Source organism: Neolamprologus brichardi, chromosome 5 (assembly GCF_056152115.1).
Source record: "Neolamprologus brichardi isolate AB-2024 chromosome 5, ASM5615211v1, whole genome shotgun sequence".
NCBI classification, from domain to species: domain Eukaryota; kingdom Metazoa; phylum Chordata; class Actinopteri; order Cichliformes; family Cichlidae; genus Neolamprologus; species Neolamprologus brichardi.
Genome location: NC_142108.1, coordinates 15,745,715 through 15,765,952, shown reverse-complemented (window position 1 = coordinate 15,765,952; position 20,238 = coordinate 15,745,715). Strand labels below are relative to the sequence as shown.

General features: G+C 42.8%; 2 protein-coding genes across 4 annotated transcripts; both read right to left on the bottom strand.

Annotated features, from left to right (window-relative positions):
• Positions 1-55: 55 nt before the first annotated feature.
• On the bottom strand, positions 56-7,255 carry tmcc2 (transmembrane and coiled-coil domain family 2). 2 transcript variants are annotated; one of them, XM_006783405.3, is made up of 5 exons: positions 6,862-7,255; positions 3,819-4,232; positions 2,861-3,483; positions 1,631-1,766; positions 56-1,331 (listed from the first exon to the last, which is right to left on the bottom strand). In XM_006783405.3, exons 1-5 carry the CDS (start codon positions 6,862-6,864, stop codon positions 1,032-1,034), a joined length of 1,476 nt encoding a protein of 491 aa, XP_006783468.1. In that variant the 5' UTR covers positions 6,865-7,255; the 3' UTR covers positions 56-1,031. The 2 variants fall into 2 exon arrangements, with proteins under 2 accessions (XP_006783468.1, XP_035760039.1); XM_035904146.2 differs by having other exon boundaries at positions 6,867-7,255.
• Positions 7,256-8,976: 1,721 nt separating this feature from the next.
• cdkn1a (cyclin dependent kinase inhibitor 1A) lies at positions 8,977-12,696 on the bottom strand. Of its 2 annotated transcripts, none has more exons than XM_006783407.3 (3): positions 12,371-12,696; positions 10,383-10,833; positions 8,977-10,300 (listed from the first exon to the last, which is right to left on the bottom strand). In XM_006783407.3, the coding sequence occupies exons 2-3, from the start codon at positions 10,822-10,824 to the stop codon at positions 10,245-10,247; spliced, it is 498 nt and encodes a 165-aa protein (XP_006783470.1). In that variant the 5' UTR covers positions 10,825-10,833; positions 12,371-12,696; the 3' UTR covers positions 8,977-10,244. The 2 variants fall into 2 exon arrangements, with proteins under 2 accessions (XP_006783470.1, XP_006783469.1); XM_006783406.3 differs by lacking the exon at positions 12,371-12,696 and adding an exon at positions 11,170-11,247.
• Between the last annotated feature and the right edge of the window lie 7,542 nt (positions 12,697-20,238).

Genomic DNA, 20,238 nt, shown 5'->3' with positions numbered 1-20,238 from the left:
AAAAAAACAAACGGGTGTCGGCGTGATGGACGATGAGGAGATGACTGAAGGTCAGCCTAATATATGAAATCATTTATTTCTTACATTGTTTAATAAAACAGCAATAATTCTTCTTTCTTTTTTTTTCTTTTTTTGCAAACTGGATATAAACTTTGAACATGCCAGTTAAGTTGACACTGTGGATAGTAGCAGTTCTACAATAGATATAATATGAAAATGCATTTGTGGACAGAGCAGATTTTTACACTGTTGAGTCAGTATGGTGAATTGTAGCAGATTTTTTTTAAACTATTCATTCATTTGCAAGAGAAAAAAAAAAGGAAAACGAAAGAAAAAGCACTGCTTCAACACCAGAGAAGAATGTGAAACAAACCGGGAATGACACAGAGTGGAGATACGACAGATCCGCGCTGCAATTCTGACACCAAAATGGCAGTTATAGAAGATTCAGTCTGTCAGTAATGACATGTTAACTCATGCCAGCTAGATGCATCTCAGTGCACATATGAGGACATGCATGAGCATATAACATTCATGGAGAAAAGAAGAAAAAAAAACCTTGTTCCTCTCAAATACACATTAGCTTCAACATGAAGATTACAGCAAACATGATCGGGCATTTTATTTTTGCTCCTGTCTTTGTAATGAATGTATCATAAATCATTAGAAAAAGGCCAAAGATTTCTTGCAAGAAACTCAGTTTTTGGTGACAGCGATGCGATCGACGGTTGGTCATCAGTGCCGGTACATGTGGGTGAGAGGGAAGGATGTCTTTTGTCACTTGGCAAGCAGAGAATTTCACTTGTTTTTGCTCTGTAAACACCTCTCGGCGCTCCCTGTAAGCCGGGTCTCGACTAAAAAGTGCCGTGCTTTGTTCTCTCCCACTCCGCCTTCAAACTCAAAGGGAACTCGCCACAGTGGCTTTCATTTCACTTCAGTCTCTGGGTCCCTTCAGTGATGGCGAACTGAGCTGGAATCAGCTTCTCTGGTCCCCTCCTCCTCTTCCTCCTGTAGAGTGTCTTTCAGGAAGCTTAGCTGGGCAGCAGCCACAGCTCCACAAAGTCCCACTGCTTCCACAGCACGAACAGCAGCAATGTCAGCAGGACGGTGGCAGCTACGCGGGCCCGGGTCTTCATCAGAGGGGTGATGAAGTTGGCCAGAGTGGAGACGAAGACCAGCAGCACGGCCATGAGCGCCAGGATGACGTTGATGAGCTTCCCCAGCAGAGCTCGAGCGTTGGCATTCTCCACGCCTTCTAACTGGACAACCTGCTGCTGCTGCTGCTGCAGCTCCAGCTTGGTGATGCGGGTCAGGCATGACTCGACTGCCTCCTGTGTGTGCAGATCCCAAAGAAATGAACCCAATTAGTGCGATTTTGTTTTTCAAAACCTCATTAAAAGGTCTGAAAATCTAAGACACCTTTTACAGGGAGCGATAATGTCTTAATTCAACTGCTTTAGTCAGAGTTGAGACTACCTGTGAAAATCACAGTCAGTAAACACAGTTTGTATGTTCACATCTTTGAAGCATATACAAGTTTTGGAGAAACATATTGCCCACACACAGCTCTGATCCCAACTTCTAGCAAACTCCAAAGTCTCCAACGATCTATCAGAGTCTTTGTTTTTACCTGAATGTCTCTCGCCCTCTCATACGACTGGTAGGCGACTTTCTCCTCCATGCTGGCGAGCTCCTGTTTCAGGTTGGTCATCTCATTCTGGTGCAGCTCCGTCAGGTCATTCAGCTGCTCTTCAAGTCGCTCGTACCTGAACACACAGCGCAGCACACACTGTACTCCAAAGCATGCATGTCAAACTTGTTTTACATGGTTTATCTACATATTTAATCCCTGTGATGTCATTTCTTCTTCTTTTTTATTATTATTGTGGACTCATTGTACAAAACATACATTTAGTAGAGGGCAAAAAAATTGAAAGTTTCCTTGCATTTAATTCATCCTCTGGTTGTTTGTTGCTTTCTACCATCTTGAAATTTTGTGTGATGGTAGAGATCAATAAGAGCTCAGCTGATTTCATTTGGGTCACACCAAATGTAAAAATCAGTATAAACTTTATATTACCCACAGTGTTTTATGGATCTTCAATCTTCACAACAGTATAACAGGCTTGAATGACATGATTACCTAGGTTGGCTAAGCATTTGACCTTGACCTTCATTTTCTAGCGCCCAAGGTTAAAAAAAACATTTGAAAGGGCATAGAGCGAACACGCTTTTAATTCTTTTCAATATGATGCCCTAATTGATCACGATGACAAAATCACACACTGCATGAAGATATGTCAAAATCTGAAGTTATTGCAGCTTATTGAAGCCAAAGATTTTGGCCGATTCTGTACCAATCGTCTGGGTATAGATAATAAAATACACTAGGATGTAAGCCTTTAAGGTCATAGGTCAAAGGTCAGACAGCATGTTGCAAAACAAAAGCTTTAGTATACTCCTTGACCTTCAGGGGGAGTTGTGCTCTCTGAGTGCTATTGTTGTTTATCTATTACTTAATTAATAATGAATTATTAAGTGACTAATTAATTTGTGTTGCATGCACTGTTAGAGGGGAGGTGTTTATCAGAAGGAAAAGCTGTAAAAGCCCTGAAAATGTAGTCAGAAATTTCAAACTCGATGCCCTTCTTCACATTTTCCAATAACGTCTGGTGGGCGGCACTTTTCCGGCCACTTTTGGCTCCTGGGCCTTAACTTTGACACCCCTGCTCTAAAGTACATATTTAATGATGATTTTAAAAGGAGCAGTGGGGACTGAGTTGTTTTTTCCTTGTGTGAATTGCATCTTGATGTTCAGTGTAGCACGTTAGTGATTGCTTTTCTTTGCAGGGACATCTACCTGTATCTCTCTTCCTGCAGGCACTGAGTCATGTAAGAGTAGTCGCTCTGCAGCTGGCCCTTCATGTCCTCGATGGCGTCCTCCATGTGCGTCTGGCTGGCCTTGATCTCCTGCAGACCCTCAAGTAAAGAGTCCCATGAACTATGCATGTGATGGTGGTGGTGGTGGTGCCCGTCCAATCTGGGGCTCCCCATCGTTGGACCTAACAGAGCACCCCCTCCTCCTCCACCAGCCCCACCAGAATTACTGCCCGCTCCGGATCCGGACGTGGCGCTGGAACACTCGTCGTCGCTGCCGTACTTTGGGCTGGAGACCAGGGTGGCGCTTCCACTCAGGGCGCGGGGCGTGGGGGTGTCTTCAGCGTGGCCCCCAACTCCGTCGTCTAGCGTGTCTTTTAGGTGAGCAATGTTATCAGCACTGCCAAACTTGTTTCTTATAAGACTGGCAAACTCTCGTGGCTTGGAGACAACGGCCGTGTGCGTGAGAGCAGAAACTCCTCCTTTAACCCCTTCAACTACTCCACCTCCGAATCCACTTATCCCAGCACGAACGTTGGCTCCCACGTCCTTCAGTCCCTGCTGCATGTCCCGCAGGACATCCTTCGGCTGCCGGGCTGGCCCATTCTGTGAAGAGGGGAAAAGGAATGAGGAAGCAGAGAAGTGGAGGATCGTAAAGGAGAGAGCTGATCATGTTATGAGGGTAAGTTTTAACCCTCATAACACAGATGAGGAAAGCAGTCCCTGTGAAGAATCAGGTGAGGCACAGGGGGGATGCACTGGTTTAAATAAGTGTTTGGGAAATCATCAGTCTATTTCTGGACTCAACTGCGCTCCCAAAGATAGACTGAACACTTGTTCAAGTCACTCATAAGATAAATGTTCCAACAGACCATAAAGAAAAACACGTGCACACACACACACACACACACACACACACACACACACACACACACACTTACCTGCTCTATCTCCTTCAGCTTCTTGTGGTAGTGCTCTAGTTTTTTGTGTAAGTGCGCAATAGTCTGTGCCGATTTCTGGTTCTTCTTCTCGAACACTTGCTTGATTCTGGACGCCTGCTGTTTGTCCGCGTTGTGAGCCAACTTCAGGTACTCCGCCACGTTGTCGTCACGCGCCTCCTGCTCCACGCGAATCTGCTCGGTGACCTTCAGGATCTTCTGCTGCAGATGCTCCAGAGCAGCACGTGTCCGCTGCGGCTCACCGGCCACAGCACCTTCCGCTCCCCCTGCCATGCCCCCAGACACCGACCCCACCGCCGCTGCTGCCCCCGCTCCGTCCATGCTGATGTTGGTGTCAGAGCCTCCATGGCTGGTAGTGGAGGGCAGGCCTAGAGTTGCCACCTCACTCTTGTCCAGCTGAGGGGACAAGAGAGCAGTGACTTGCTATTCAGGGGTGAAAAGAGAGCTACAACTGCTCCAGATACATTAGGGGTGTTAGTCAAACTAAGGAATCAGAACCTCATCAGTATAAAAGTGTAAAAGTAGAGATAACAAAGGTTATTCAGATAAACGGTGCTGGAGAAGCATCTTCACTGTAGCTGACTCTTCACAGACTGGGTTTTACAAGAAAAGAAGTTCATCTGCAGACATGTGGTGCCAACAGATACTACTGTTATTATTGGTGTTATATTCACATAAACATTACTGTGCAAAAGTCTTGAGCCACTCCTTATGTCTATGTGTTTTAATGGGAAATATGTGCAGTGATTTACATGTGCAAACTTAACATAAATACAGCACATTAAGGCAAACAGAGTTTGTACAACTCCAACGAGCTTGAAATTCAATATTTTGTTATGACCGACTGAACTCTCTTACTCAAGCTTTCTTGTAATTCTTGCAATTTCTTTAAGTAGCCTTCAGGGATATCCAGGATACTTGAAGGACATTCAAGGTTAGATGCATCTTTTAGGTCCTTTGTCAGGGATCTATTTTCCTTTCCTTTTTTTTTTTGACTTTCAGATATTCTTCATCTGCTTTAGTGTTTTTAGGCCTGCCATTTCTTCTTTTGTCCACTCGTGCAGTTTCCTCAATTTTCTTAAGGACACATTACACACTGTGCCAGCTTTCAGCCAGTAGCTCTTTGGGATGACCTTGCTGTTGAAAAAAATACTGTTTAAACTTTATATTAAGCATTATTCAAAGATTCAGCTAAAGAAATGGAAACAAGTTATATGCTGTTGTGACAGGCTGCTAGTAACAAAGTGCCTAGATGAGACTTATTAATAAATCTATTATTAAATATTTATTGGATATGATGCAATGTAAAATCGGTTCTTTGCTAATATACTGTCACATATCGAGACAACACTGGTTCATCCCTTGAGTTAGATGCTGTTTTTGTTCTTGAATGACTCATAGGTACAAGGACTGGACTGAAAGTGAGAAAAAACTTTGAAAGACTTTTGGAAAGCCGAAGCAAAATATAAAGAAACAAGGGTTGGCTCAAGACTGGTGCTGTATGACAATAAAACAGTAATGCTTCGTTTATAATTAAAGTACATCATATAAGTCGCATACATAAAACACTCAGTTCATTTTTAGTTGTGTGTAATTCAAAAAATTCTCTTCACAGGAACAGACAAAATGTAAAGTATTTGAATCTTTACTTTCTGCAGGAAACAAAATTTCTTCTGTTTTTCTAAACTGCAGATTATATTTTCCAGATCTCAACTGCCAGAAACAAAACACCTGAGTAACCTCAGTAAAATCACTCAACAAAATAAATAAACCTCCTTCGATGGGAGCAGTTTAGACTGCCAAAATGTGTCATTTTGCCCACTCGGCGCATATTAGCTTTAACCGATCTAGCGGAGAGATTAGAGACCACATAGAAAGGCCACCATGCATTAATTAGATGATGCTTCCTGCCCTGCTGAGCCTCAAAAAACGAAGAAGAAGAAGAAGAAGCTGACGACGATGACGATTAGTTAAGATCGAAGCAAATTGCACATGTAAACCCACGAAGGTGTGCAGCACGTGGCGTGTACTTTAATGCTAAAGACACGCTGAGCGTGTATGCAAATCTATTTCTGCCTGAACGTTCGTCTGACTTTTCCTTCAGAAAAACAAAAAACATAACAGCCCGAGGATGTAATCCCTTTTACACGACGAGACCCCGCGTTGACAGATCCACGCGGGGATTCCCTGGTCAGTATTATATGTTTTTGTTCGGCTTTGGCAGATGGCGCGTTTGATAATGACTCTCCGCCTGACGTCAAAACGCAGCAATCAGACCCTCAGACACGAGCTTGGGCTCACACATGACGAGAGCAGTGCTGTGAGATATTTCTCACAGCACTGCTCTCGTTTCTGTCTGCGGGATGGCGCGAGGATTTATTTTACATTATATCTGCGCGACTGCGTGAAATGAGCACGCGCTGTGATTGTAAAAGTAGGTTACAATCACGGTGTGATGGAGAGGAAAACGCATGACTGCAGCCCCGTGATGGAAAAACAACAAATCATTTTACTGATCTTTGAAAAAAAAAAAAAATGTGAAAAAAAAAAGTGGGATGCTTTTTTGAGTGGCTGTCACTCGCAGGACAGAGGGGGTGAGGTGGGTGAGTTGGGGTGCAATGTTACATATGGGTGAAAACAGGCAACCAAAAAAAAGCGCAAATCGGCATATAGCGACGGCTGCGGTGGTGCTCAAACCTGACGCGGTGTCTCTGTTTAAACGTGTAATAATAATAATAATAATAATAATAATAATAATAATAAAAGATCCACGGAGCGACGCCGTGGATGAAGCCGAGACTCCTGAAGGTCGGGAGAGAAGCGGTGAGGATGAGGATGGAGATGGCAGATGTCTATGGCGTGAAAACAAGAGGACAGGGTGATGCCTGTGCATTCTTCACTCAGCGGGAGACGCGCGGGGACGTGATGCCAGCGAGCACGCGAGGACGAGACACAAGCAGCGCAGGAAAATGAAAATGAAAAATTTAAAAAAGGAAAGAAAAAAAAGGATATCAGAAAACGTTACCATACTGCTTTAATCCAATTTTTGCAGTGCCATTGCAAGTCTGTGTTCGAGGCCCATCCTCCTCCTCCTCCCTCCGCCTCCCCCTGAGCTCACCGAGGAGGAGTCCCCCCTCCTCAAATGTCTTTACCCCCAGCCGTGGGTCTGGCTAACTGTCACCTCCCTGGATCCTAACGCTCCATCGTTAACACCATCGATATCTGCAGCCTCCCTCTTCCTATCTCTAATGCTCTGATCTCTCTCTCTCTCTCCCTCTCCTTTGTGTCATATGCTCCCTCCGCCTCCCCCTGCTTCACTCTCCTACATCTCTCTCTCTCCCCCTCCCTCTCTTTCTGTCCCTCTTTCGGTCTACATGCAAATGCTATCAGTCCTGCCCTGTAATGGATGTGGGAGCTAAGGGACAGATGATGGAGGGGCTGTGAGAGCTTGGCGCAGGCGTGCAGGTGCCCCCGTGCTGCTAAGGCCAGAGGAGGGAGGGAGGGGGTGGGGTGAGTGGAGGGAGGGAGCGCTCCGCTCACCTAAACTAACTCCAGTACAAACACGCGCACTTCGCCTGTGCTGGTGTGGGACTGCAGTGATGTTGTGCCAAAGTACACAACGCCTCAGAGCGCCGACTCGCTCTCGTAATTTGCCTACTTCACAAAAGAGTGCAGGAAAAAAAAGTGGCATCACAACAGCAGAAGCCAGTTTGCATGACTCGGCACTACTCGAGGATATATTCACCCAACTTCAGATCTCTCTGTGCCTGACGGTGCGTCAGGATGTGTCTCCGCGGAGGGACGCCCTCTAAAAAGGAAGCATAAAACACGCTTTCATCGTCGTCTTCAAAAACGAACTTGGAATAGATTTCAAAGAGGAACTGAGAACAGAAAAGAATAAAAATAAATAAAACAAGTAAAAGAACTGGAAGGTATAATAAATAAAATAGACTTCAACAACACTTGATTTTAGTGTGTTGTTATTTTTAAATTATTGTATTACTTATTGATCGTGGCCCAATAATAGCAAGACATAATACGTTAACACGCTTACTGGACACTTTATTAGGGTGTATTCAACCTCTCCTTAACATAAATATTTAATTAGCCAATCACATGGCTTCAGGTCCATGTATTTATGCATGCAGACTGGTCAAAAGGAGCTGCTGAAATTCAAACTAAGCATCAGATTAGAGAAGAAAGACGACTTATGTGCCTTTGAATGTGGCATGGTCTGCTGTATTTCAGAAACTGCTGATCTGCTTGGATTTTGCTGCACAGCCACCTCTTTAAATGGTCTGATGGTCGGAAAAAGAGAAAATATCAAATTAGTGAGCGGCAGTTCTCTTGGAGAAATACCTCATTGGTGTCAGAGGTCAGAGGAGAATGGTTTGAACAGATAGAACAGACACTCAAATAATGTTACAACCAAACTATGCACACCATGTTGCCAGTGACGTCAGCAAAGAACGGGAAACTGAAGCCACAATTTGCACGGGCTCACCAAACTTGGACATTAGATGTTTGGATAAATGTTGCCTGGTTTCAGGAGTCTCGATTTCTGCTGCAGCCTTCAGATGGTAGCATCAGAATGTTCCACAAACAGCACAAAAACATCGATCCTGCCTTGTTCAGGCTCCTGGGGATGATGTAATGGTGTGGGGGATATTTTCTTGCATACTTTGGGCCCCTTAGTGCCAACTGATTAACGTTTTTTTTTTTTTTTTTTTTTTAAAAAACACCACAGTGGCCTCCACAGTCACCAGATCCCAATCCTGTAGAGCACCTTTGGGATGTGATAGAACATCATGGATATGCAGCCGACAAATCTGCACCAAATGTGTGATGCTTTCATGTCAACATGGACCAAAATCTCTGAGGTTTGTTTCCAGCACCTTGTTGAATCTGTGCTACAAAGAGTTAAATCACGTCTGAAGACAAAAAGAGATCCAACCTAGTGCTAGCGAGGTGTACCTAATAAAGCGGCCAGTGAGTGTATAATGGCCTTAATGGAGAAATGACAAGTTGTTGTACTGTTGCACATCACTGCAAGGGTTCAACCAAACTAAGGAACAGTTTTACCGTTGATACTAAGTAAAGTGACGACACATTAAAGACACAAGGCGGTTCATTTGACCATTTTATTGGATTTTCATAATAATTAAACAAAACCTAAATTAACACATGACATCGTATCTCACAATAAATAAGGACAGAGATTTTCACTTGTAGCCTTAAACAAAACACAATACAGAGGAAATGTGCGCAAGCATCTACAAACAGAAGTGCATTCGTTGTTTGGGGTCATTCGCTTATTTTCTCGGCTTGTGACAGTGACACCCATTCATATTACCCATAGCAGCAGGATTTGCTAATGTAGACATAAATAAGTGCCAAGAGGGAAAAAAAGAACAAATTTAAGGCAAAAAACCCCAAAACAAAACATGTCATTAGTTAGATTGCACAGTGAAAATAATAAATGTGTCATTTTAGCTTAGTATACATTTGCTTATGATGAAGGAACTTTAAATACCAAAAACAAATGCCAGTAAAGGCACTTGATACTGGGTGTTTATGTGCAACACTGCAGTTTAAATGATTATGCTACCTGACAACACCATATTTAACTTTATAGATAAATCTCTTACACATATATAACTAAATAAAAGTGTTTAAGTGTTCCTAGCCTACGTTATCAGTATCAGAGTCTGGACCGGGCAGCCGAAGGACATCAAAAATCAGCTGACGTTAAGTAGATGAAAAAGGATGGAAGAGGACATGATGGCACTTCTGTCTTTTACAATCTAAGCGAAGCAACTGCGTGTTTGAGATGTCAGAACTCTTCAAGCATCTTCCTTTGATTAAAAGATGGTCGATAAAAGCACTGTGTACAGCTGGACATAAAAAGTATAACATACTTCGGACAGTAAAAAAAAGAAGATGACTGGTAAACCCTTGTGATACACATGTGGAAAAAATGCTGTAGAAAAACAATAATGGATTTGAACTATGGAGCCAAAGAACTTTGTCCTCTCAGCTTACAGACATGATGAGACTGGATGATTTTAATCGACACATCTCCAGCGGATGTGACTGTGCTTTCAGTGCGGCTGAATGTGCAGTCGGGCAACACTTTGGCACCCCCCCCCTTCCCCAAATGAGTGTAAATCCACTGATTCCAGAGATTACTGTTAATCTTCTCTGCTCAAATGTCGCATTCTTGCCACTGAGGGAAAAAAACACCAATCTCCTCAGAGTGACTACAGTACCCTAATTAAGTGTTTTGTATTGACGTGTGGTTGAGGTCCCTCCTGGGTGCACGGCCAGAGTCTGTGCGGGACGTGTGATTCCTGAGCGTGGCCCTGTCTGTGAGGTTCTCTTGGAATATTGGCGTTTCTCCACCAAACATCACTCGCCGGATTTGCGGGGCATCCACACTACTCTTCTTTTAGCCTGGTAGAAATCTGTTGGGATAAAGCGCAGGAATTTTAAGCTCATGCACTCTCACGTAAAATGACGAGACTTCTCGCTTTCAGCTACACGTACCTGTGATGTTCGTCTGCTTCCTCTTCAGCTCTGTGTTCTCGCCCTTCTCCGGTGTTTTCTCCAGCATCTCCTGGCTGTGCGTGCATTTCCCCAGCATACCGGGGATGTTCTCCTTCTCGCTCTGTGCCGTCTCCACCCTCCCTCTCTTGAGAGTAACTGTCGCTGCTGACCTTTGGCCTTCAGCTTGTCCGAGATCCTGCAAACAGGACCTGTAGAGCAGAGGCACCCTAGTGCTCGGGACACCTTCCCATTGGAAATCACTGCTCTCCAGAGGCTTGTCCAAGCTAAAGTCAAAGCCCCACCGCTTTGAAGCCTCCTGAAGGTCGTTATGCATGGCAGCCTGGTACTCCACCTGTAGCTGCTCTCGGTCCACAGGCCCAAACAGGTTTCTCCGGGCTGGTCTTTTTCTCAGAGCCCCCAAGATTCGCTTGTGAGAAGCCATCACTCTACACTGATGGAAACAGAAAGAAGATCTCAGGTTAGAGTAACACTGATTGGCGTTTTGCTTTAAAAAGTAGCAACAATAATAAACCAGGCATGGCATATTTGAAAGTTAATTTTGTCTCCATTAATTAAGCATCTCCAGCGATGAGACTAATACTCCCAGACACTCGGTGCTGATGAAATGTTGCACAAGTAAAACATGCAGTGACTTCTCTGAGAGGAGAGGAACTTCAGCGCCAGTCTTATTCTAAACCAAGCAAAATGAGCTCTGTAATCCATTACAAGTGCATCCATCTCAGTTACTTGAAACTGTCTTGAGTATGAAAGTAAAAATCAGTCTCACCATCTTTCAAACCAGCGTAAAGCTCCTCAGTGAACTAACACACTGGTCTCACTGGGCAGCTTTTTATACTAAGGCAGTGACTCACTGAGCGCTCCTCCCTCTCTCTGAATCATTGGTACATGCCAGGGCATAATCTCAACCAGACATGTAAGGACAAGTCCTAAGCAGCGACCAAGAGCGCAAACACCGAGAATCACCACCAGGTGGCAGTATCAGGCCCCCTGCAGATTAAAAATCAGAGGCGGTGATTTGTGAATCCTATTTCCACATCTGCAGATCTGGACGGGACTTACAAACAGCAAACACTTTACTGCGAAGGCTACAGGAAGGAATCAGGTGTGTCTCAGGTGGATGACATTAAGGCCATCCGGGAAGTACTGGGCAGAATTCCCAGGATTTTGTTTTCAGGGAACAATCATGAGAAGCAGTTCCCATCATGATTATCCAGCTGAGAACAGCAGGAGGGGGAGAGGTCAGTCTGATTAGAGTTTAATAAGTGATGAAAATAATGACGATGAAGAGAAGGGCAGATGAGGCAGAGAAGCAAATCCATCAACACAACCTGATAACTGTTCACTGGCACATTAAGTCCATTGGTTTTTTCAACAAAGCTTTAAACACGGGCTTTAACCCTCCCATTTCCATCCACTCAGTCATGCGTGTGACGCGGCGTGAGAGGAGAGGGCGGAGTGATTCAAGCGAGTGGCGGGAGAACGAGTCATGCACGGGCGGCGCTGGAACCGGCTCGGACCCTGCCCAGTTTACTACACGGGTCCACGTGAGGCTGGAACTCGTGCTGGCCGGCCAAACTGCGCTGTCACTGTCTGGAGCCCTTACCACCACCACCACCCCTGCACACCAATGAATCATAACAGACGTAAAAACAACCGTGCAGGAAGCTTTGGTAAAATTTTGAGTTGATACGATGAAACCAGCTAAAAGACATACAAACCCCACAACAACACGGGGACGGCGGTAATCATGGAAAGGTGTAATTTAAGGGATTAAACGAACAAATAAATAAATAAATAATGAAGATAAAAAAAAAAAAGATAAAACATATAGTTAAGTTCCTATAACATTGCAGGTTGTATAGCTATATAATGTAAACAGCGATTTGTTTTAGAGTTGTATACACTAACAGGCCAGTGACAAGTGAACACACCAAAGCGCAAAAATTCAAATTTTTAGTTTTACTTACATTTTAATTCAAAGACAAAAAAATCTTCCTTCTTTCAAACTTGCTGGGGGAAACCTGACTGTTATCCACCTTATCTTGCTGTTTTTCTGATTTCCAGTCTTCACAGCAGCTTTGAAGTAAATAAAAGCCCGAAGCTGATGCTATGTAACGCAGCAGATTTACAGGAAAATACTTCTCCGTGACACTTTCACTAAGATTTCTTACATACACGGACTCCTGCTAAACTTTTATGATCTCGGGTACCCTCCTCTCCAGTCCAGAGGTGGAGACTCGGGGGACTTGCACACGTGGATTTGGCCCGGTAAAAACACGAGCGCACGTGAAGCTTGGCTCGAGTAGAAGACGAGAGGAAATTCCAGTTCAGGACACGGCCCAGCTCAGCCTCCCCCTCCCCGTCTCTCCCTGCCTCTCAGTGCGCATGACAGAGCGCAGCGGCGTGTATACTTGTCCGGTTTCCAGGATACATTATAATGACACATCTCGTTTGCTTCCTCCCATTTCTAAAACAGCTCACGCGACGTGACATCACAGAGCAGACAGCAGCGAAGGAGAAAGTAGAAGTAAAAGTGGAGAAACTCGTAAACAGTAAATGGAACTACACTGGGTAATTGCACTCATGCGCTCTTTGTACCCGTGTCCAATTTAAATATATCCTTCCTGTGGTAACCCAACCTCCCCAAAAAACTCACTATATGTATCGACCACTTCTATATATGACAACATTCACCGGCCACTTCATTAGGTACACATGTTCAACAGTTTGTTAAGGTCAATATCTAATATGCAGATCATATGGTGGCAACTCAATATATTTAGATGTGTAGACACGATGAAGATGACCTGGTAACGTTTAAAGTAAGCATAAGAACGGGAAAGAAAAGTGATTTAAGGGAATTTGGTGCCAGATGGGCTCTTTGTATTTCAGAAAGTGCTGCTGTACTGGGATTTTCCCACATAAACATCTCCAGGGTTTGCAGTATTGTCCAGAAAAGAGAAAATACCCAGCAAGCAGCAGTTCTCTGGGTGAAAATGCCTTGTTGATGTCAGAGGAGGATGGACAGACTGCTTCGAGCTGATAGGAAGGCAACATAAACTCACATAACCACACGTTATACTCAAGTTATTCAACTCAGTTCAGTTAAAATTGTTTCTTTACACGGTGTCAAATAACAACAACAATCACCTCAAGGCACTTTATATTGTAAGGTTAAAACCCTACAGTAATATGAGAAAACCCCATCAGTCAGAGGACACCCCCACCCCCTGATGAGCAAGCACTTCTGGGAAGGAAAAATTCTCCTTTAACAGGAAGAAACCTCTGACAGAAGCAAGCTGAGGGAGGGACAACCATCTGCTCTAACCGGTTGAAGGTGAGGGGAGGAAGACCACCAGAAGGCCACACAGGGCACCACTCCTGTCAGCTAAGAGGAGGAAACATAGGCTAAAATTGGTATGGAGTCATAAAAACTGGACACTAAAAGACTGGATACATGTTGAGTGGTCTGATGAGTCTCGATTCCTGCTGCCACATTCAGGTTGTATGTTCAGGATTTTTTGTAAGCAACACAAAAGAATGGATCCATCTGCGCTCCAGCTTTGTATTAACACGTCAGGCTGCTGTCGATTGTGTAATAGTGTGGAGGGATATATTCTTCACACACTTTAGGTCCTTTAGTTCCAGCTGAGCATCACTTAAACACCACATCCTACCTGAGTATTGCTGCTGACCAATGCACCATGTCACAAAGCTCAAATCATCTCAAACTAGTTTCTTGAACAACTGTATCCACAGTCACCAGATCTCAGCCCAATAGAGCACCATTGGATGTGGTGAAACCGGACATTTACGTAATAGATTTTCAAATCTACCCATGTTTTTTTTTCTATATGGACCAAAATCAGTCAGCTTATTGGAAATTTAAGGCAACTAATGTAACTAAAGAAGTGGCCCATGAGTGCAACTTACTTTGACATAAAAAAACTAAAAAGAATAACAGAATTATTTCATAAAATGTCTTCAAGTTTTACAGAATAAACCCAATCTTATACTAGCAGCAATGACAAGACAGTAATAAACTATACATAATAATGTTATGTAATAATAACACCCTGAAAGCGTCAGCAGGGAATACAGTCTGCTTATAATAATCAGGCTTTATTCTTGCAGCTTTTTAGCAATGCACAAGCCACTGACACTCGTCTAATTTCTAACTATTCTACATCATTTTATTACATTTTATTGGATCATCACTGGCAGACAGTGAGTCTGAATGTACCGCCTCTGCCTGTAGTCCATCTTATCTTCATGTTGAACAGGATTCGTATGAAACTGTACAAATCAGTGCAAACAATAGAAGCTGCATTTTAGGCTATAAGTCTAGGAGTACTGGTCCACACCGGTTACATACTGTACCGGAAGGTTTTTCTTTTCCTCCCACTCTTGTGTCATGTCTGTTTATTTCAACACCCCCGCCCCCAATGCTCTCCAGCCCCATCATGCTGCCCTTTAGCCTAGTTCCCAGAACATCAACAATAAGGGCCCAGACTGTAGGATTCTGTGTATAAAGGCCCAGCTGATCTGACTCTACAGTGAGTCCTTTGTTAAGTAACTGAGTGATGAGACACAAGAGAAACACACACACACCAACACACCAGCTAGGAAGTTATACTCAGTGGAGATATGCACTGGAGTTAATTTGCTTTTACACTTGTGCAGCTGAGTGGACACTCTATTATCGCTCAGCTCTGAGGCGGCTGCACAGTGCACAGGCCTAATCAAATTGTGTTATTCAGGTCTTTGTTTTGCACCCACCGTAAAAGCTTTGTTTCACAGATAATGCCAAATGAAGTGCATGGACTAAGTAAGCTACCACTTAGTTAAATATTTATCAAGGAAGTCCCGCTCTTTGCAATTTTACCTGACACCATGCTTATGTAATACTGAAAACATACAACAAAATCAAAATCAAGTACTTGTGTATGATCTCATTAAAATATTAAAACCTGTTTGTTATTAATTATGCTTACAGTTAAATAACCCATATTTCAGCCTTTCAGGGAAACTGCACAGATTTGTATTTGCTTCAGCTTTCTACTGTACATACTGGATGTTGACACTTTGACCTGGGAGCACAGCATGTCCTGACAAAGCACCCTGCAAAGCACACAATTATGTAGCCTTCAAAAATGAATAGAGGGTTACTGATTTTACCATACCGCTGCAAAAAAAGGATTAAAGTTATTTAGATATGCCAAAGTGTCCAAATTCTGGAATAAACACAGAGGAAAAACATTTACAGAACTATCGGTCCAGGGTGCTGTATGACAGCACCGTGTTACGACATGCATACGGGATGTGCAAATAACTGTTTTTCTATCTAAATCTGCAGCAGTCCCAAGATTAAGGCTGAGTTCAGACCGAGTTCAGTTTCACGCAAATAAAAGCAGCTTCTTCGTGCAACAAGCCAATGAAAAGGACGTACATGTAAAGGCAAATTCCTTGTGGATTACTTTTTAACCTGAATGCTGGGTTTCTTTTGTTACCTCGCAATTGCTTCAACTAAAACTTGGCTTTCTGATATTGTTTGTATGTCTAAGAGTATAACAAACTGTTGTGGATCATTGTTTTTACTTCAGAATCAATGCTTAAATGTCCTTAAGGCTAAAAAAAGTCTTCTCAAATATTGCAGGTATAGACACGTGTCTAGTTGAAGCTGCAGAGGTGCATTTACAAGGCAAGAGAAAAAAAAGCATAAAATGAGTGATGGTATCAGGACAGAACTTAACTGATCCGAATCAGGAAGTTATCGGGTCATTTGCACCAATGTTTCCAAAAGGCTCAGACTGAGTTGCTGAATATTTTCACTGCGGAAAGAGATTTCCAGAAGGTTCACCACCAAACAGCTGCTCTGATTTTTACACACAGTATGAAGGATCGTGCTCCATTCACGTGTATAAAAGATGGATACAGCTTCTGGGTCTTAGAAATTACCTTATGCATTCTTTTTAATTGCCAACAAATGGCAGAAGCTGTGGTTGCAAAATATTTCTAGTCCGATTGAGGTTTTGGAGACGTTAACTAATCCTTGGCACCTGTTTAGCTCACTGGTTGAGTAGGCGCCCGGAAGCCATATATGGATGAGATGCAGTGGCCTGGGTTTGAGTGTGACCCTTTCCCACGTGTCTTCCCCTGCTCATTCTACTTCTCTTTCCTGTTTACCCCTCACTGTTGATGAAAGACAAAAAGACCCCAAAAATATAAAAACATTAATTTGTCCACCATTTTCAATGTGTGACAATCGTAGTGACAGAGTAGGATCAAGTGAATAAAGCCCCAGTCACACAGGCCAAGAGACTGGTCTGCAACCATCTAGCAACCATTCATCTATCCATCCAATGGCTACAACCTGTCAGCTTGTGCTTCTGCAAAGCCACCATCAGTGCTCATAGGTAGGTATACATAAATTTTAGAGCAACATACGCTCCCATCCAGATGATGTCTTTAGCAAGAAAATGCTAAACTCCATACTGCAGCGATTACTGCAGCATAACTTCATAGTAGAAGAGTCCGAGTGCTGAACTGATCTGCCAGAACTTCAACATCTGCTCATCATGAAACACATACGACAAAGAAGGCCCAGGACTGCTGAGCAGCTAGAATCCTGTTTGAGACATGAATTGGACAATAGTCCGATCCTAGAAGTCCAGCCAGCTGGTCTCCTCATTCCCCAGATGTTTGCAGACTGTTAACTGAAGTGGGGACGGGCCTTTCCTGACTGTTTGAGATGTACTGCTCAACAGGACCATGGGATGGTACATTTTCTCAGTTTAAACAGTTGATATGTTTTTATTGTAAATAAATCATTTAATTTCATTGGTCATTTCGTTTTTATTTAGCATTATTTAGCATCAAAGCTACCTTTTTGGGGGTGGGGGAGAATTGGGGTTGTACAATACAAAGCGCCTTGAGGCAACTGTTGTTGTTGATATAAATAAATAAAATTGAATTGAATTGAATTAAATAAAATTGAATGCAAATAACCAACCACACTGCTGTCAAAGGGTTCCTCTGAGAAAGGAGGTGCACAGGTGTTCCTAATAAAGTGTTGTGTTCAAGGACAGAGGTAAAATATTCGCCTCCATTAACACTCTATAAGAAGAAAGAGAGGATGCCAAGTTCTTCTTCTCACTGATATAAAATCCCAACCTTGGAGCAGATGGAAGAGAGTGTATGGACTGATTATTAAAAGTGTTTTATTTTGTCTTCATCTTCATCTGATCGCCCAGCTCAGCGCTGGGTAATCACAGGGTACTGAACTGTGACCTCGTCTAGAATTAACACACTGCAGCACCTTTGTGTGCTTTACATCATTCTGTCCTCTGCTCCGTGGGCGTCAAACCCACAGGCAGTGCGTAACATAACGCTTGGGTGGAAATACCACGGCTCAAAGAGTGGCTTCCCGTCGCCGTGGATGCAGAGTCATCGTTCCAGTGACGTCACACGGACTTGAGTAATTTGCGGAAAAGCGCGCGCAGATTTGAGAACTCAAGTCTCCTTATGCCGGCTTCACGTGGACTGTGAGCGTGAACAGCTGGAGCTGGGTGTAACCCAGGAAAAGTTACTGGACAGCGTGAGAGCTGTGGCGGGATGTCTTAAATATAGTCCGCCACCCCCAGCTTTAAATTTAGTGAATGAAACTGTGTGAAGCACCCTTATGCGTCATGTTACGCTTTCACTCTTAGCTACTATTTTCAGTATTAGCACTGTTTTCAGACGCTTTTAAGAGCCTGCACACAACTTTATCAATAGCACAAGGACATCATTGTTTGGATTGGTTATCTATCCTGCTGAAAGGGTTAAACAATCAGTCAACCTATTACATAACAGCCTCTTAGTGAACACGTTCAACAGAAAAGGAGGGAAATTACGAGAACATGAACCTGCCATAGGCTGCTTTTTTCCCTTCTTAATCCTGACTTGGTGACACACTGGGAACAGTATTGGCAAACGGGAAGAGTAATAACCTCCTCAGTCCTCTCATTGCTCCTCTACTCAGCTAATCGTCTTTGAAAGTCAATATTAAAGCCTGTGCTTTATTTATAAAAGATATCACATTTACGTTATTTAAAATTTTAGTTGGCTGAAGGGGAATTTTACATCGAATTTAAACACTATATATATATATATATATATATATATATATATATATATATATATATATATATATATATATACACACATAGTGTTTAAATATATATATATTTATTTATTTATTTAATTATTTATCTATTTATTTATTTATTTATTTAATTATTTATTTATTTATCTATTTATTTATTTAAAAGACCCTTTGTGCATTATTTATTACATAAACGAGGACAAATATGGGGAAACCTGTACTAATGTGGAGTTTGAACTACCTGAAGTGAAACCGTGAAACAGAAAATGATGTTCAACAAATCAGAAGGAAAAAATCCCAACAGCGCCACCAGCTGGAAGTGGATTCAACAGGTTGCTCTGAGTGAGGTTTTTGTTAAAGGGTCACCATTGTGGATCTGTCTCCATGATCTCACTAACTCGCATGCCCTCCTTCAAGAATCTTCTCTCAGGTTTTCCTCTTTTCTGCTCAGCTTTCTCACTTCTCCAAACCATACCCAATAGCAGGTCTCACTACCATCCCTTTCACTCTCGCTGAATCCTTTTTTTTCTCTTTTAAAATACTTTCTCTTTATTGATTTTCATCTTATTTTACATACAGAACTAAAGAGGGCAAGGGAAACCAACACATTCACATATGTTCACATAGTCCAAAATACACAGCGCCTCGTTTTACTTGCATATATTACATATTACACAGGTGCATGTTCCATTCAAACAAATTCGCAGTTGTCCCTCTGCATCACAGAGGTATCAGTTTCTAGTCTTTCAACGTATAACGATCCAATCTTTCCCAAAGTCTCTCTTCTTTCTCCTTCTGCAGCCGCAGTGAGAGGGTAATCAGTTCCATATGATGAATTGTGTTAATAATGTCTAGCTTCCGCTTGTCTGTAACCAACATTTAGTAATTGCCTTTTTGCATGCAACCATAATTATTTTCAGTAAGTATGAGTCTCTTTTATTTATATCCTCAGGGATATTCCCAAGGTACATGGTACTAAAGGAGAAGTCCAGTGTTACTTCCAGCACATCCATCACCAGTTAATCTCCTCCCAAAAGGTCTTCAGTTTAGGGCATGACCAGAAGACATGGAAGCAACCTGCAGCGACCTCCACGTGCTCCCTCCAGCATGAAGCGCCTGAACCACTTATTTTGGATTTCTGCTTTGGTGTGATGCAGAATCTAATTAAATTCTTCCATCCAAAATCTCGCCATGTTAAAGAATTTGTGGTAGATAACACATTCTTCTACATCCACGACCAATCTTCCTCTGAGATAGTTAGACCTGCTTCTTTTTCCCATCGATGACTGACATATCTTGTTGAGGTCTTTTTCATAGCTATAAAACATCAATACACTTTGCCTGTAGTACCTCTTATAATGTTCTCACCATAAGCATCCATAAATATTTGGATCACCCCACTAGCATCTGCGTCAGGCATTCTAACTTCCTTCCGGAAGAAGCTCCGAACCTGTAGGTAGCGATAAAAATCTTCCCTGCCGATCTCGTAAATCTGACACGTCCTCAAAATTTATCAGCTCCCCATGCTTAACTATCTTACAGATTGCAGTGATTCCATGCCTGGACCACTCCCTGAATTTATGGTCTAACAATGCTGGAAGGAAGCGTGGGAGATACGCTGGCCATCCCAGCAACCCCATTTCCCTATTAAGACCAAAAAATTTAATCACATCTGCCCATTTTTTCAGG

Bases quoted from the DNA above. Each gene is read 5' to 3' on its own strand.
- tmcc2 (XM_006783405.3), bottom strand. The intron at 3,484-3,818 runs GTAAGTGTGTGT...CCCTCTTCACAG, and splicing joins AGCTGAAGGAGATAGAGCAG to AATGGGCCAGCCCGGCAGCC. The intron at 1,332-1,630 runs GTAAAAACAAAG...CTGCACACACAG, and splicing joins AGAGGGCGAGAGACATTCAG to GAGGCAGTCGAGTCATGCCT.
- cdkn1a (XM_006783406.3), bottom strand. The intron at 10,301-10,382 runs GTACGTGTAGCT...TTATCCCAACAG, and splicing joins GAAGCAGACGAACATCACAG to ATTTCTACCAGGCTAAAAGA.